At 36.7% G+C, this 16,352-nt stretch overlaps 2 protein-coding genes across 2 annotated transcripts; both read right to left on the reverse strand.

Annotated features, from left to right (window-relative positions):
- Window positions 1–1,536, reverse strand: hoxd12a (homeobox D12a). The gene is made up of 2 exons (XM_063052117.1): window positions 957–1,536; window positions 1–239 (listed from the first exon to the last, which is right to left on the reverse strand). The coding sequence occupies exons 1-2, from the start codon at window positions 1,534–1,536 to the stop codon at window positions 1–3; spliced, it is 819 nt and encodes a 272-aa protein (XP_062908187.1).
- Window positions 1,537–6,867: 5,331 nt separating this feature from the next.
- Window positions 6,868–8,064, reverse strand: LOC134347711 (homeobox protein Hox-D13). The gene is made up of 2 exons (XM_063050099.1): window positions 7,461–8,064; window positions 6,868–7,118 (listed from the first exon to the last, which is right to left on the reverse strand). The coding sequence occupies exons 1-2, from the start codon at window positions 8,062–8,064 to the stop codon at window positions 6,868–6,870; spliced, it is 855 nt and encodes a 284-aa protein (XP_062906169.1).
- Between the last annotated feature and the right edge of the window lie 8,288 nt (window positions 8,065–16,352).

A 16,352-nucleotide genomic window follows, 5' to 3' on the forward strand; every position in this document is an offset into this window, starting at 1 on the left:
CTAAAAGAGCGACAGCGTTTGTTCGCGCATAACAAGTCTTTTCTTTTTCATGCGCCGATTTTGAAACCAAATTTTAACTTGCTGGTCGCTCAGATTTAGTCTATCAGACAATTCCTTCCTCTTTTGCCGATTGATAAACTCGTTCGCAAGGAATTCATTTTCAAGTTCAGCTATCTGTTGCTTCGTGTATGGCTTACGTTTCCTCCGTGACCTCACTTGGGTTGGGCACCATGAAAGCCCTGCAAATCGAAATTGGAAAATAAAATGTTGAGGAAAATGTAGTACATTTACCACAACCTTTCAAAACAAAGCCGCTTAAAATTTTAGCAACACACTACCAGCATCTGCAGATTTTCTCTTGTTTGCCAGTTAAAATTTGAGTGTAATTTTTTAGTTCGCACCTTATCTTTGCGAACAATTCAGGATGAATTCTCTAAAACTGGTGGTCTTTAGACTTACAAACGAAATTTAATACTATTAAATTACTTAACGATTCCAGAAGCCAGGCAGAATATACACAAATATTTAAATAAGGTATCCGATTACCTTAATATTATACCATTATTAACGCAGATAACCCATTAACTTAGATTCGAACTAAGAGATATCCCTGATATTTTGGTTTATAAGTAAAATGTGTTCTTTTCATCTTATAAAAGTTGGCTAAAATTTAAACAGATGCATTAACGATGTGATTTTGCATGTTAGTATGGTAACTATTTATCACTAATGGACTTCCTTCATGGTTTGAGTTTCATTGTTTGTTGCTATCTCGTCAGAACAGATTTTCTTTTGTATCTACAATAATTATTTCTCTGGTGGTTTTGGCTGCTTTAAGGATTACTGATGTTCAACAAAAAAGTAATTCTCGTGAAGATGACAAGTAGCACTTTGAACCCGAAAGGACACCGCATTTTTCAAATGGTCATCGCTTTAATATGGCATTGATACTGTACCATCGGAGGATCTGTTGCACACTGGCGTTACTGATGACTGTAATGACACATTGAGGCTCACACATTGCTTGACGCCTTCATTTACAGAGGGAGAGTTGGAATTCATTTCAAAGCCTTGACTATGTAATGACGAGCCATGGAGAGATGTTTCCACGTTTGGGTACTCGTACTTGGCAGGGCTAATGTTGACTGAAGAGGGGACACTGGTATCACTTGGATAGGACTGATTGTGCCTGCATCTCTCCTCCGGTTTTCGGCTGCTGTCTTGGAAGTAGTATTTGCTAGGCTCTTCACTGGCTGCTGCTTTGTCTGATCCATGCCTATTAATGCTGATGGAGACAGAGTTGCTGAGATAGGACTGAGAGTAGCCGCTGAAGGCGCGGCTCTGCGGCGGCGATGCGCATGGACTCGAAGTCCACGGGAGCGAGCACACCTCTCTGCGGGTGTAGGAGAGTGCTGGTGACAGACTTGCGAGTTGAGCCGCATTCGGACGCAGGTTGGGGAAGTAGAAGGGCTCCGGGCTGGCAAAATTTAACAGGGAGCCGACATAGCCTGAATTTAGCAGATTGTGTTCGCACATTTCCGACAAGCGCGATCAGATCTTCTCTGACTCCTATTTAGCTTCCAGACAGAGATAAATGAAAGCCGCGTGCCGATTGGCTCCAAGAGGGTCACAAGGCAAGCGGAAGCAGCTTTTTTATTGGCACCGCCTACGTCTCAATACAACTCGCTGCTGAAATGCCCCAAGTCCACGTCCATGTGTACTTGCTGGTTTATCCACTTACCCGCTGTTAGTGCAACGCCGTTCACCGGTGAATGGAATGCGTGTATAGTCCAGAAAAACACTTGAAAGTAATAATTTTGAAACACATTTATATTAAAAAATTATACTGAATACCTTCTCTATTGGATACATTGCACATTTTATATATTTGATATACATGATTTTTAATCTGTTTTAAAACCGAATTATCCATGTTCTTTTATGTATTTCAAATCAGTTTCAAAAGATATTTAAAATATAAAACCGGTATGACGCATTGGCCGACAAAATAAATTATTCTACAATACCATATCTAGTTAGCTCGAATAATTAGCTAACATAAAATTTCTGGTCTATTAATATTTGGCACGTTTCTTTTATGTTTCTTTTATTTGTGTATTAGTGAATATGTTTGTGCTGTCCAAATCCACTGGAGATCACAAATACAGTGTGAATAAATTCAGCACGCTGCATATTTGGTTCTGCTTCCATTTTTGTCAAAAGAACGAATAAAGGATGTCTTTTTTCAAAAATCAAACACATGAAAGGCAACTCAAACCTAAAAAGATTAGAAGATGTACTCCGTGCTAAATTAAATTAAATAAAACGAATATGTTAGGTTAGAAACAATAAGTATAGATCAGTTGCTGTTGATTAGCAAGAATATACACAATAATAATAAAATTACACAATTCCGCACAATATTATTGTCTTTGCTGTAAAATAATTGGCGATTATACTCTCAGTGTCATCGTTAATTACAACACTTAGGGCATTTTGATTTTATTTTTAAAAAATGCATTAAGGTTCCAATTCACTTGTAAGTGGAAAATAAAATGGCCTTGTTTCCAGTCTGTCCAGATTTGAGTTGGATAGGACTATGCAGTACCTAGAATATGCGGCTGAGCTTAAAAAAGCGGAGGATAAATTCGATTATAAATTTCTGTTTATTGTGCGTATATGAAGTAGAATTTTGTAAGTTCAATTTGATCTTTCTTTAATTTGAAGGATTTTAGTTGGAAAGAAAATGTCTGAACGTTATCATCCGTAAATTAGACAACCCCAGACCCCGATTTTAAAGGTTAACGAAAACAAACGTCGAATAAGTCTGCTAGAATAAAATACAAACAGGTTCTCCAAAAGTAGTGACAAAATTAAAAGAGCAATGGTCTTTTACGTTTTCCTGTTTTAAAATTTCGATTTGGCTGAATTTTTGCAACAACGGGCACGATTGATCAAATCGACAAAGTATCAACCAATTATCGGATTAAAGATTGTCCGGTTATCAAAACAGCAAAGCAAGTGCAATAACATCAACCGAAATGTGGATATCTTTATCAAACTCCACAGTGTATCCTGTTAATTGTGATGTTAGGTAACCAAAAGTCACCCATGCCTCCTGAAGTAGCAGAAACAGCGTTGCATCGACTGCAAAAATACACTACCTACTATTTGTTTATTGTTAATATAAATTATTCCAACTATTTAATTTAACAATGTTTTATACTTTGCTATTTATACTTACCTACAGTTTGACAAAAACTGTTGTCCTTTCAGTTAAAATCACGAGCAGTAAAATCAAAGCGGACACCACCATCACATCCTCACCGGAAGGAGAAACGACTGTTTGTCCTCTTGTACTTTTATGATCTCACGATTCCCTACAAAAATCCCGAAAATGGTTTCTGTACGGAGACATTAAAATCCACGAGCAGTTGCAAACAAAGGCGCTGGACTGAAGCTGGAGCTCTGCTGAATCTCAAAAAAAACCTTGAAGTTGCTCTAAAATGAAAATGTGGCCCATTTCAAGGTCAATGTCGAATGAGATCAAATCGCAATTTTCAACGAGAGTATATACTTGCAATAAGATCGATATGTGTTTCGCCATTTCAGTTGTAAGCTGGTGTCAGGTTGCGCACAATGAAATTTTCATTTGATTTAACGTAACCAAGGAATGCAACTGGGTCGCGATTCCTCACTTTACACCCTCTATAACAAAAGCTGCTTTATTGTTAATGACATTTCTCAAAGCTCTTGTGCGATCCCGGTTACACTTTTAAGTTCTGTCTATGATATATATCGCGACACATTGAAAAATACGAAAGAAATATAGAACCAAAAATGTATATGTTATACAATTCATCGAAACTAGATTACTTACAAGATAACATCAAAGCCGGGATGTGTTTACTTTTCCGAGACGTGAACACAAAATAGTCTTAAATATATAAATATCAAATTGTGCATAAATTCGTGCAAACACCCTAAATTTAAATGATGTGACATGTTAAATCTCAGTTATTAACGCATTGTACACCGCCCTTCGAAAATTTCACTTAAATTGGTTTAGTCAAAGACTTATTTTGTCGTGCTTTATCTCATTTAAATTGGTTTCGTCAAAGGCTTATTTTATCGTATTTTTGTTGAAGCATGAAAACGTTGCTAAATTATCGAAGCAACCTATCATTAAGACTATGTAGCGAAACCAAACAGTTGACCTTATTCTAATACTGGTCCACAGCCGACCGACCATCTTGAAGCCCGCTCTTCATTTGTAACAGGGTTGCCTCATGTTTTACATCAGTTTATCCAGCAGATGGCGAACTAGTTCTGTGATCAGCACAGTCTTTGTTATTCATGATGCTAAATAAAGTCAAGGTCAAAGACTAATAACAATAGTCAAGGTCAATGGTAAATAGAAATCTGACGTCAGAGGGCTGAACATCCTTCCAAAAATATGTTTTAATGCTACAAAGCGCTATCAAATTTAACCGAGTAAAGTCAGCTTGTATGCATATGTCGCATATAACAACATAGGGTTGGAATGTAACACGAGAAAACATATTATTTTAAATTTGTTTCTATGGTTGACCAACAGAACTCACTACAACGCACTGGAATATAGTTAGCAATTGTTAACAGCTGGTAAATAAAGATGGCGGGGTCAACAACATTATCACCTACTAAGTTCGTGCTCATATAAAAGCCATGAATCTTACTTAATTCCAAATTTCATCACATAACGTGCCTATTTTTTTTAAATAAAACAAGCATAAAATATTTATTCCACCTCCAACTTTCTTGCCACTTTAATATTCCCCCATTTTTTTCTTCAAGGAGTGCGTTGAAAATCCAGGCCATATTTTGATTGCTGTGAACATGTTACTTATATTTTTTAAATATTTACGCACGGTCGCAGAAAGAGAGATTACAATTAAATACTTACATTAGACATCTTAGCGGATATCTTCATCTATCCAAATAAACTCAGGAGAAATAAAATTAGGTCGACGGTTTGCACATTTAATTAGATATGATAGAACGAGATTTAATTGGGAATATTTTGACAAGCTTTAATCTAAAGTAGTTGATTCTAATACTGTATCCACATTGCAATCCAGTTTACACACCCCCAATAATTATTTGGGAAAATCCTTGCACAATATTAGAATGGTTACGTGAATGAAATGTTGCGTTATTGATCTGTAAACGCGAAAATGAGATGGTGCAATTGAATAAGATTTTGAAGAAATCTCGAAATTGTATTCAAGTGTACTTCCAAGCTACTTTGAATTTCATTCATGTCATGATTATCCCCATTCAGTCCTTGTCGTAACTTGTTTAGAAACTCAGCAACCTGGATTACTTGAATATATCGAGTTATTATGTTTACAGAATATCCGGGAAGCAAATGCTGGATCGGCATACCAGCATTTGTCGTTAAAAATCAAACAATGTTTTAATGTTTTAAATCAAATCAGTTTTACTTCCTTCCAATTTACGAATACAATGAATTTTATTTGAATTTCGCCGATAAATCTCAATATTGCGGTGAATTGCAAAATGTTCATCAAAGTATTGTACAGTTTAATATGTTACATGTCGATGGGGTTAAAAAAAACCGAATTAATTTACAAGAAATATAAAACAGTTGAAGAGGGATTTGTTTTAATTTTTTTTACATAGCATAAATCCATGTAAGGAAACAACGCAAGATCAAATTTGCTTCGTCCTGGGTAAAGGAAACAAGGGAAATATGAACAAAGGTTATTTTTTAAATGCAGTACATAAAATGAAGTACAGGAATGATTTTCACTATTTGCTCATATAGAAATTGCGATTACATTAAAGAAGTAATCTAAGTATACAGCGTAACAAGTCATTAGTTAGAAAATAGCCGAAAGAGGTTCAATTAAAGACGTCGCATTCAAAACTTCAAAGGAGTTTTCAAATATATTAGCACTTGTTTTGAAAATAACAATCCAGAACAAAATATTCAAAAGGCAGAGACACCGCCTTTCATATTTTCACTCATAACATAAAGATACATTAAGACGTTTAAATTTGACAAATATTTCACTTGAAACCGAAATTTATCTTTAATGATTACATTTGCTTCTGGAAATATGTTACTGCAGAATTTTCTGGTGTAAATCAACAGAACGTTTTTTCGGTATAAGGATTAAATAATTGGTTATGAGCATGATTGTAAATTCGCTGCGATTGATATAGCATTGGTATGGCGTCCCGCCGCACACAGTCTGCGCGTATCTCTGTTGCAAATAATCTCTAACGGGCATTGACATAAAATTGACTATACCTTCAATCATTAGATGATTGTTGCTAGTATATGCGATTACCATTTGAACCCATTCATAATGTGACAAAACATTGAAATGTAAATAAATATCGCTGTACGTCAAGAAAGCTAAGGTCAAACTTTACTTAATGTCAGCTTTCGGGTCTAAACGTGTTATCAGTTGTAGTCGCCATTTTATCTGTATACTGTGAGACCTCCCGTAATTTATCTGAATTCACTAAACATTCTTTAGACAAAAAATGAGCATTATTTTGCATTTCCTACGATGTCGCTTGTGAAAACAATCCAGCACGGTAACACAAAACAAATAAGCGAACGTGGAACACTCAAATGAGTGTTCTATTTGATCGCATGTGGTGATGAGTCACATCAAGCATTTCAGCAAAGTTTTGCAAAACACCTCATGAAACTTGTCGTTTGAAGATTTTATTTTGGTTATAAATCCGAAGATGTTGCTTTACCGTCTCCCACGTTCATTAGCTTCCGTTTTAAAAGACCAACATATATAATTTACAATGCGCCATTGTTGGCTAGTAACGTCTGCGCAATTAAGGTATATTTTCTTTGACTTTGGAAACCACTTTTTTCTCTTTGACTCTTCTGTTCTGAAACCAAATGGTGACTTGTCTTTCCGTAAGGTTGGTAGCTGAAGATATCCTTCTTCTTTTTTCCTTGGTGATAAATTTGTTAGTGGCATATTCTCGCTCGAGTTCTTTAAGCTGGGTTTTCGTATAAGGAACCCTTTTCTTCCTCCCTCGCCTGTAAATGTTTATATCAGTCTGATTGTGCATCACATCTCCTGGGGGGTGAAATGCAAACTATGAGAACAAGCTTCAAACAGCTGCAGTTGGAAGGGTGTGGGGAATAAAAGGGGGACGATAGAGAGAGGGTTAAAAAAGAAGTCAAAATGACAACTCGCAGACCTTTGTCTATTTGGTACACTTGATAATTTTTGAGCCATTTAAACATTCAGTCCAACACACATCTGAATATATTAATTCTGATATAGGAGTTCCATGCATTGTTCATTCTACATATTACAAAGAAACAAAGCACTAAATGAAAGTTTCTTCTATATTCTTTGTTTTATACTAAAAATGAGTTTAATATATTTTTTTCCTGTGAAAATATTTCATGATACCTGAAAGAGGCGATTTCCAAAAATGTGAAGACTGCGTCTGATCTTTAGGGCAGTACACTTGACCATTCCACCCACTAGCAAATGTCCATGGCTGGTAACCCTCCATGGATAATAAGGCTTCATGCCTAGGCTCTCCGTGGCCACTTATGGTAGGGACTACTGGAACGTCCAAATAGCTAGAAACCCGTTGGTATGGATTAGGGTAACTTTGATAAAATGCAAATTCTTTAGCTCGGTTTGCTACCTCGTCAGTTGGGACAGGACTGTTGGTGAAACTCGAAACATCCGTGTATTTGTCCACCGGGTAACCGGCTAGGGATACATGAGTACTAGATTTCAGTCCAGTTTGCTGTACGCCAACATTTCGACAACTGTAATAGCTGCTTCCAAAATGATAACCGTAGTTGAAGGCTGGGTTTGGAGGGCTAGTAGGAGCTGGACATGGGTTGCATTGCTTGGCTGATTCAGAAATGACAGAATGCGTACGATCTCCGCCTGAGTAAGCAGGTCCCGAAGATAAAGAGTTGTGATGAGCTCCAAATGCAGTGGGAGATAGAAAATTCCTGCATTGATTTGAAGGGACGTTCCCACCCAGTCCTTCCATCTCCGACTTATTCGTGTTGTTTCTGTTGTGCAGGTATCTGATGGTATCAGTCCTCCAAGGGGCTGACAGAAGAGCTGTCATATCACGACCCACTGCAAACTAAGTACTGCTTTATAAAAGCAGTCCTGGGAATGAGAAGAGGTGCTTATTTTCACTGATTAGAATGTGCTTTGCGCGAGTGAAACGCGATAGGTTGATTCTGACCACGTGATATGCTGCAACTGAGCTGGCTTCAGTACTAAGAGCACTCCTTAAAATCATCGGTATTTTCCCCAAATTAATTCATATTAAATAACCAATGCTGTTGATGTACATTAAAACTAGTATTGTGGTTTTTTTCGTCAGTATTGTAACCAATGCAATTTAGTCGAAATTTATATGAGATATTATTGATAAATTGTAAAATATATCCTTTAATTAACGGGTGTGGTATATGTACAAATATTAAGTACATTAAGAATTCTTTAAGAGAGTTTTCAGTTAAAATGAAGCATTGGAGATTTTTCGGAAAATTGTAATTTCCGTTTAGAAATCTGAATGTGTTGTCATGGTCATCATGGGATTGACAGAATGGGGAACAACGATGAAGACATCTCGGTAACAACCTTTTTAGCATCAAAGTATGTTGTTCGTGATAACAGATATCTATCTTAACTATAAAACCAGCAAGAAATAGATTTTAAATTCATATATTCTCTTTCTGTAATTACATCTTTAGGCGACCACTTTTACATTGGCTTACGTTCAGTTATGTAAAATATCATATTTTCAAAATTCTCAGCGGAAGCTACTCAGACCTATACCTTTTTCTCACTCGGAATTGCGTGTTTTTGTATTATACAATTGCTTATTGGTGTATTTTTTTCCCATATGAGGCTAGGTTTATATCTTGTGTCGACCAAGCAAAGATATTGCAAATTGCCACCGCCCCGACAGCAATCTGGCCATGTCTGAATTTCCAATTATTTATGTCAAGCAGACGAAAATATTATCTCATGTTGTTTCGCAACAGGTCCTGTTGTTTAGCAATGACCAGAAAATATCTAGCGTTTAGTTGAAGTCTAGCACAATTCCAGTACCCGGTTCGTTTCACTCCATGGTTATCTCACACCTTATGACCGAAACATTTAAATGTACAGTACTGCGCAGAAGTCATAGGCACAAGTAAACAAAAAATTTGCAAAGCGAAGATGCTTTCAAAAATAATGCATTGAAGTTCCTTAATATAAGAAATTTATAATAAAAAGCAGTAAATAGTAAAAAAAACTAAATCAAATCAATATTTGGTGTAACGACCCTTTGCCTTCAAAAATGCATCAATTATCTTAGGCAGTTTTATAAGAAAATCGTCTGGTAGGTTGTTCCAAGCATCTTAGAGAACTTGCCACAGTTTCTCTGCAGACTTTGGCTGTCTCGCTAGCGTCTGTTTCTCCAGGTAACCCCAGACTGCCTCGATGATGTTGAGATTAGGACTCTGTGGATGCCATACCATCTGAAACCATATAGGGTGCCTAAGACTTTTGCACAGTGATCGAATAAGTCTTGTTATATGGAATAGAATATCTTAGATGATGGCTATATAACAACAGTAAAGCATGATGTAAACATCTATCTAATTCTCTACCACAATTACACCACACATCACGTTGGGAAAACTAAATGTAACATGTACATACGCTCTTTAGATGTTATTTGTGTGCGCCATGAGATTTACATTCACTTCTTGACTTACGAAAACGAAGATTGATACAGATATTTAAATAATAGGTACAAGAAGCAATAAGAATAACATTTAATAAATGCTAAACTGATAATGGCAAGAGATGAGACTCCGTTACCCAGTTTCAGCAGGAACCCGGTCACCTGACGATTCCAGAGAATGTTTTCCGATCATCTCGGAAGTTAGAATCTGTGCACAAGAAATTCGCTGATCATGTTACCAAACAAGATTTTTTAAAATTTTAATTTGAATCCTGGCGTATTTTTCAAAAAGCCGAAGAGCAGAATGAAAAATAATATGTTATTACTTATTGCTTGGATTTCCAGCATCTGCCGATTTTCTCTTGTTTGTGATAAGTTATTACTTCACAGAGACAAAGCAGATTTTCCTTCCCAGATTCCGTGATAAGGAAATACAAGTGGAACTCATGGTTTGGCACTAAATTACATGCATTGATTTCAGTAAATCCTTTTGGCTTTCAGTACTTTCTTCTTTACAAAGATACACGTTTCCTGTACTGACTATGTTCTTCGTTAATATTTAGAGAAACAGCCCGAAAAGCGGTTTTAATAATTTGAGAGAAGTATTGCAGAACAGTGAGTTCCAACTTATCATAATTTGTACTCAAATACTATTTTAAAAGCGCAACACATTTGTTTAAGAGCGCACGAATGACATCTCATCAGAGAAAAGAAAATATATAAAGTGAGTTGCTCCTACTTTCATAGTGAAGAAAATGTAAGATAATATTTGCTTTCGGACAGCTGCTGTTATTTAGAATTCCGGGGATTGGATTAAAATAGAAGTCGCCCTCTCAAGTTGCTCGCATCTCTGGAATGCAGACAAAGGGGTTCTTGCCGGAAGTAGATCAAGGCCAAGGTCAAGGTAGAGAGGGGGTGGGGTAGGGGGATACAGAGAGAAAGAAAGAGAGGGATCAAGACGGTAAATAGTGGTTTAAAGCTGTTGAACAGCTCGGTAGGAATCACTCAAGAATCTGAAAATCTGACATTAGCTGTGATTTGTAATTGGAAAAACGTGATATTTTAATATGTCAAATCACTGAAAACAATTATTTGCATCGAATTATGTAACATGAAGCTCTAATTTACTTACAGGGGGTGTGTTAGTGTGCTCACTCAATTCGCTTTAAAACTAAATCGCCATTTTCATAAGCACGTTGAGTGAGATTCATGTTGGATTTCACCCGAAGGCCCATCATCAAATTTCAGAGCAACGAGAAATCGGAATAAATGTGGCCTTACGGCATCGTCCGCATCTAAAACAGACTAAAAATGCAGAGTCTACTCGTATAAACAATTTGCATTTTATTTAAGCGTTTGGACAATATTTTCTTGCAATGTGCTGATTGTATTTAGGGAGTAAAGGTAACGTTTAATCGTTCTACATAAACATTAAAGGCATTTATTGAACCATATTTTGATCCACAATTATTTTCTTTAATTTTTTCACATTCTTGTGGAAAATTTAACACAAACTTTTCATTGTTGATTTGTGAACTGTGCTTGGAATCCTAGTTGGGGTTTTTTTTTCGAAGTATAAAATTTTGTTTATTTTATATTGCATTCGTACTGGTGTTAGGTTTTACTTCGGTGTTGGGGTGAGTGAAAGTAGAATTAAGAAGTTTTTTGTGTAAAATATTTGCTGTATGTTATTCTGAATGGCAAGATTCATAGAGAGATTCCTAAGCCTAACGTATTAATAATATTTTGGTTCAAAATTATACCAGTGGTAAGTGTAATATATGCTTAAAAATAGACATCATTCACTATTAAGTATCAAGAATTCTGATTTGAGACTATGTTAGGTATTTCTCTAATTATACTCAGAATTCTTCGGCAAGCTAGATTGATTTTGAATTATTTCAGCCTGTCATTAAAGTAATTCGATGCAATTTAATGCGTAAGTATGTTAAAACATATTAAAATCTAGAAGTACTGTATCTACTTTACGTAGTTACCGGTACCAGATACTTGTTTATGAATAACAATCAATTAATAGAATATATATACAGATATGCAGACTAAGAGGTTATATGAGCTCCGTTTGACTTCACGTTCTCATAAAATTGTCGTTTTTTGTCAAACACAATGGCTAATACTAATACCTGAATAAAACCAGATTACTGAACTTCTTTATTTTGTCAGTAAAAAGTAACGTATTATCAATGCGTGAGTATCCAGTGTGCAAATTGAATTACACAATATATGTGATTGAAAATAAACTCTGGACAATCCCTGCTATGAAATCCATTTTATTTGCAACATTTCTGTTTTACATCGATAATAACTTACTCATATAACGGGCTTACAACTAAACTGGATTTACTCCATCAACAATAATCAAGATAACGAAATATATCTTTACTCTAATGTCATTAGCAACCAATTAAACGCTTAAAATGAACACTCTTGTTTCGACTTCTATGCGTGTGTTCCAGTTAGAACTACGGAAGTAATTTACTACACTGCAAGCTGCAAAACTATACTCTCTGCTCTGAGTCTACCAAATACTTCAAAGCTTTGTGTCTGTGTGGAAGATAATGTGGAAATTTTATAGACCCCCATTATTTAATCAAAAAACACAATTAAAAATATTCTTTAAATAGTACACTCTTCCTTCGCACAACAACCACATTCAAATCGCCACACTGTTGTGGGGATCAAACAGGCCAAAACCCAGCTTACAGAATTATTGTATTAAAATGCACGCCTGTTTCCAATTCCAGGTCTTCAAATTGAGTTTACAATAATGTATGAGAAGAGTAGATTTCGTAAAGATAATATATCTTGTATAAAAGTAAATTTACCTCTACAGGTACCAGCGTAATCTAATCTCAGAACACAATACTGTAGTTTCATTAGGTAGAAAGAAAACTTATCAATAAGCAGAATGTCCCGGGATAGTGCATGGGATTCAAATACATATATAAAATGCAAAATATGTATTCATGCCTCCAAATTAGAATGCTTATTAGTTAAGCAAATGCACGTCCAATATGTATTCTAACGAATTTTAGAATTCTGAAATCAGGTGTTTTATTCTGTATAGTACAAGGAAGTATCATTCCTGCCTCCGTTCTATTCGACAGAGGTGTAGCGAATAAATAAATAAATTCCACTGCCCACTATTTAAAATTAGTTAACTTGAATGTTCAGGTTGTTTTGGTAATGTTGTATTTAAACATTCATTCTAATGTACTATTAGGTCTAACAATATCCTATAGGACATTGCATCCATTAAAACTTTAATAACTAGGAATTCGGTGTCATCATGAACAGCACTGGCGCGCAGATATTTACTTTTGCACTATTCCATGGCCTTCGCAGTGGTAAAACGGGAGCTATGAACACACGTAGCCTTCAGAAGATTGTACGTGTCATGGTTAATTGGATCGAACTGCAGATCTCATTCGGTACTCATTTTAAAGTAGCCAATGCTTACTCTTTTTTTCTTTTTATAAATGATGGAAAATATAGTTTGTCATAATGTAATTATACAGTGGCGCTACGTGGAGAGCTTGCAAATTGGTCTAATTTCAAGGCGGTAAATCTGATTGTCAGTTTTTAATACGTATAAAAGTCGCCCAGAAAATCTGTAATAGAAAAAGAAGTTGACAGGATGGGCCCAAGAAGTGGGGTTATTATTGTATATTCTTCAATATCTGTAAGAATTGCTATTCAGCAATGGGGTGTTTATTGCATGAACTATATTCCAAGCATCCTTGAAGGAAGAAGACCTAAAAGTTTTCCACGTCATTAATAGTCTAATAGGGGGTTAAAAAAGGTACGAAGGACGTCAAACAAAATTCTCATACTCCATTCTATGTAATGTGGAAGCCTTCCCGCTAGTTGACACCTTCTCCCAACACTAACATATAAAGAGTGTCCGAATATTCACTTGGCAATACTGTTCAACACTAGGGCCATACTGTTTTTAAATTACCTGCTCTGGACATAAAAGGTGACTCCAAAATAGAGTTCATTTTGTTAAGGGTGGTACATAAACGCAATGCTTTGAATCAGACGGTACATTGGCAGCAATATTTGACCTTTGGTATGCAATGGAAAAAGGTATTAACTGACCAGCATTTCATTCGAATGCTTTTAATTGTAATTACCTAATGAACCGAGTTTTAAACATCAGGTTATTGTATCGTTTACTATGCACGTAAACCATTTCTCTAGATATTCACAGCAAATATTGGCATGTAACATACACAAAATTATGGAGGAACTCAGCAGAGACAAGAGAAAATCTGCAGTGCTGGAAATCCAAGAAACACACACAAAATGCTGGAGGTTCTCAGCTGGCCAGGCAGCATCTATGCTAAATAGTATAGACGACGTTTCGGGAAGAGACCCTTCAGCGGGACTCAAAGAGCCTTGGCCCGAAACATCGACCGTTTACTCTTTTCCATAGGTCCTGCATCGCCTTCTGAGTTCCTCCAGCATTTTGTGTGAGAAACTCAGAAGGTCGGACAGCGTCCACGAGGGGTGATTGGTAAGTTCTTGGCCTAAGGTAGAAGGAGTCAATTTTAGAAAACCTAGCACATTTATTTTTCAACATAGTCCCCTCCTACATGTACACACCTAGTTCAGCGGTCATGGAGCATACGGATCCCTTCTTTGTAGAAGTTAGTGTCTTGGACCTCCAGTAAGTGGTCCACAGCAGGGGTGATTGATAAGTTCGTGGCCTAAGGTAGTTGGAGATAAGTTATTAACTTCAAACTTTCCGCATAATCACTCAAAGAGTTGAACTACATGTGCATGTAACGAGAGCTGTATAACTCAGGCCCGCAATCAATTCATCCAGGTGAGGCAACAGCGAATCTGTTGGGGTCTTCTACTGTACCCGGTGCTCCCGATATGGCCTCCTTTACACTGATGAGATCCGAGGTAGATTGGAGGACGTCTTTACGGAACACCTTCGTTCCATCCTCAAAAAAAAACCAAGAGTTTCAGGTTTTAATTCCAATCCGCATTCTTATTTAGATATGTCGGCCCATAGGTTCCTCTATCGTCATGATGAGGCCACTCTCAGGTTGGAGTTCCGATACCTCTTGTTCCCTCTGGATAACCTGATGGTATGAATATCGATTTCTCTAACTTCTGGTCATTTTCTACCCTCTCCCTTCCTTCTTCTTCCATTCCTCACTCTGCCTCCCTCCTTACCGCTTCTCTTCCCCAGGTCTGCCTATCATCTCCTCCTTCCCTTTCTCCAATGGTCTCCTATCAGGTGCCTTCTTCTCCAGTCCTTTACCTTTTCCACTTCACCTCCTAGCATCTTGCTTCATCCCTCCCACACCAATCTAGGTTCGTCAATCACCTTCTAGCGTGTACTCCTTCCCCTTTCCGCACCTGCTTATTCTGGCGTCTCTCCGTCCCCCCCCCCCCCCCGCCCACCCCCCACCTTCCTTTCAGTCCTGAAGAAAGGTCTCGGCCGAAACATAGTTGCTGTCTGACCTGCTGAGTTCCTCCAGCATTTAGTGTGTGTTGCTACAGATGCGAGACATACATATCTGGACATAAGCAAATTAGGTGTAAAAACACAGATACAAATGAGATCTGATTATTCTCAGAGCGGTAACCTCGTTGGTAGTACCAGCGACACGGGTTCAATTCTGCCCCTGTTTATAAGGATTTTGCACGTTCTCCCCGAGACTGGGTGCTCCGATTTCCTCCCACATACCAAAAAATATTCTGCAGCCAACTTCCTTTCCTCATTAGCTTTAATGATTCTGACAAAGAATAATAAAATTAAATACTAGGAGGGAGGGGAAAACTGACTATAAAAAGAACATTTTCTAGAGCAGAAAAAGGAAGGCAAGTTTTAAAAACTAAATTGATTATGTTACAGAAACAAAATCCTGTAACCAGCGTCACTTTATGTACATACAATTAATCTATGTATTTAAGCTATCTTATATTTTTTATTTTTATTGCCTTTTCATTATTCTGTTCTTCATCTTACTTTATTGTGCTGCATCCGATGCAGAGTAATAATTATTTCCTTCTCCTTTATACTCTTCTACTGGAAATGACATTAAACAATCTTGAATCTTCAGTCTTGAAACTCAGCAGGTGAGGAAGCAGCTATGGAGGGGAATAAAAACAGTCGTCGCTCCGGGCGTGACCCTTCACCAGGACTCTGCATAAATTGATTATGCTCGCCGGATTTGTTTGATCAATTGTCTTTGCAATAACATAATGAGATGATTTCCTTTATAATTGTATATAGTATTTGAGATTAATATATCATTGAGTTAAACAATACTGAGCAGAATTGCTATAATGTTATCAACCGAACTCCCGCAGGAACACAAATGGAAATTCTACTTTTGTTTACGAAATCAGTGAGAGTATTATAGTGGAACTATATAATTATTAAAATTCAAAACAGGAAGAGAATAGCAAATACTCAGGGTGGAAATAATCCTGAAGCAAAATTAGACATTGAACAGATTAACACAGAGATAGATAGGAATACAGATACATACATACATTCAGGCGGACATACCTGCATGTATATATACATAGATCGATTGATT

Source organism: Mobula hypostoma, chromosome 6 (assembly GCF_963921235.1).
Source record: "Mobula hypostoma chromosome 6, sMobHyp1.1, whole genome shotgun sequence".
Classification (NCBI taxonomy): domain Eukaryota; kingdom Metazoa; phylum Chordata; class Chondrichthyes; order Myliobatiformes; family Myliobatidae; genus Mobula; species Mobula hypostoma.

Bases quoted from the DNA above. Each gene is read 5' to 3' on its own strand.
- hoxd12a (XM_063052117.1), bottom strand. From the start codon at position 1,536: ATGTGCGAACACAATCTGCTAAATTCAGGCTATGTCGGCTCCCTGTTA. The intron at 240-956 runs GTACAGTATCAA...TTCGATTTGCAG, and splicing joins GTGCAACAGATCCTCCGATG to GGCTTTCATGGTGCCCAACC.
- LOC134347711 (XM_063050099.1), bottom strand. From the start codon at position 8,064: ATGGAAGGACTGGGTGGGAACGTCCCTTCAAATCAATGCAGGAATTTT. The intron at 7,119-7,460 runs GTATCATGAAAT...TTCACCCCCCAG, and splicing joins TTGGAAATCGCCTCTTTCAG to GAGATGTGATGCACAATCAG.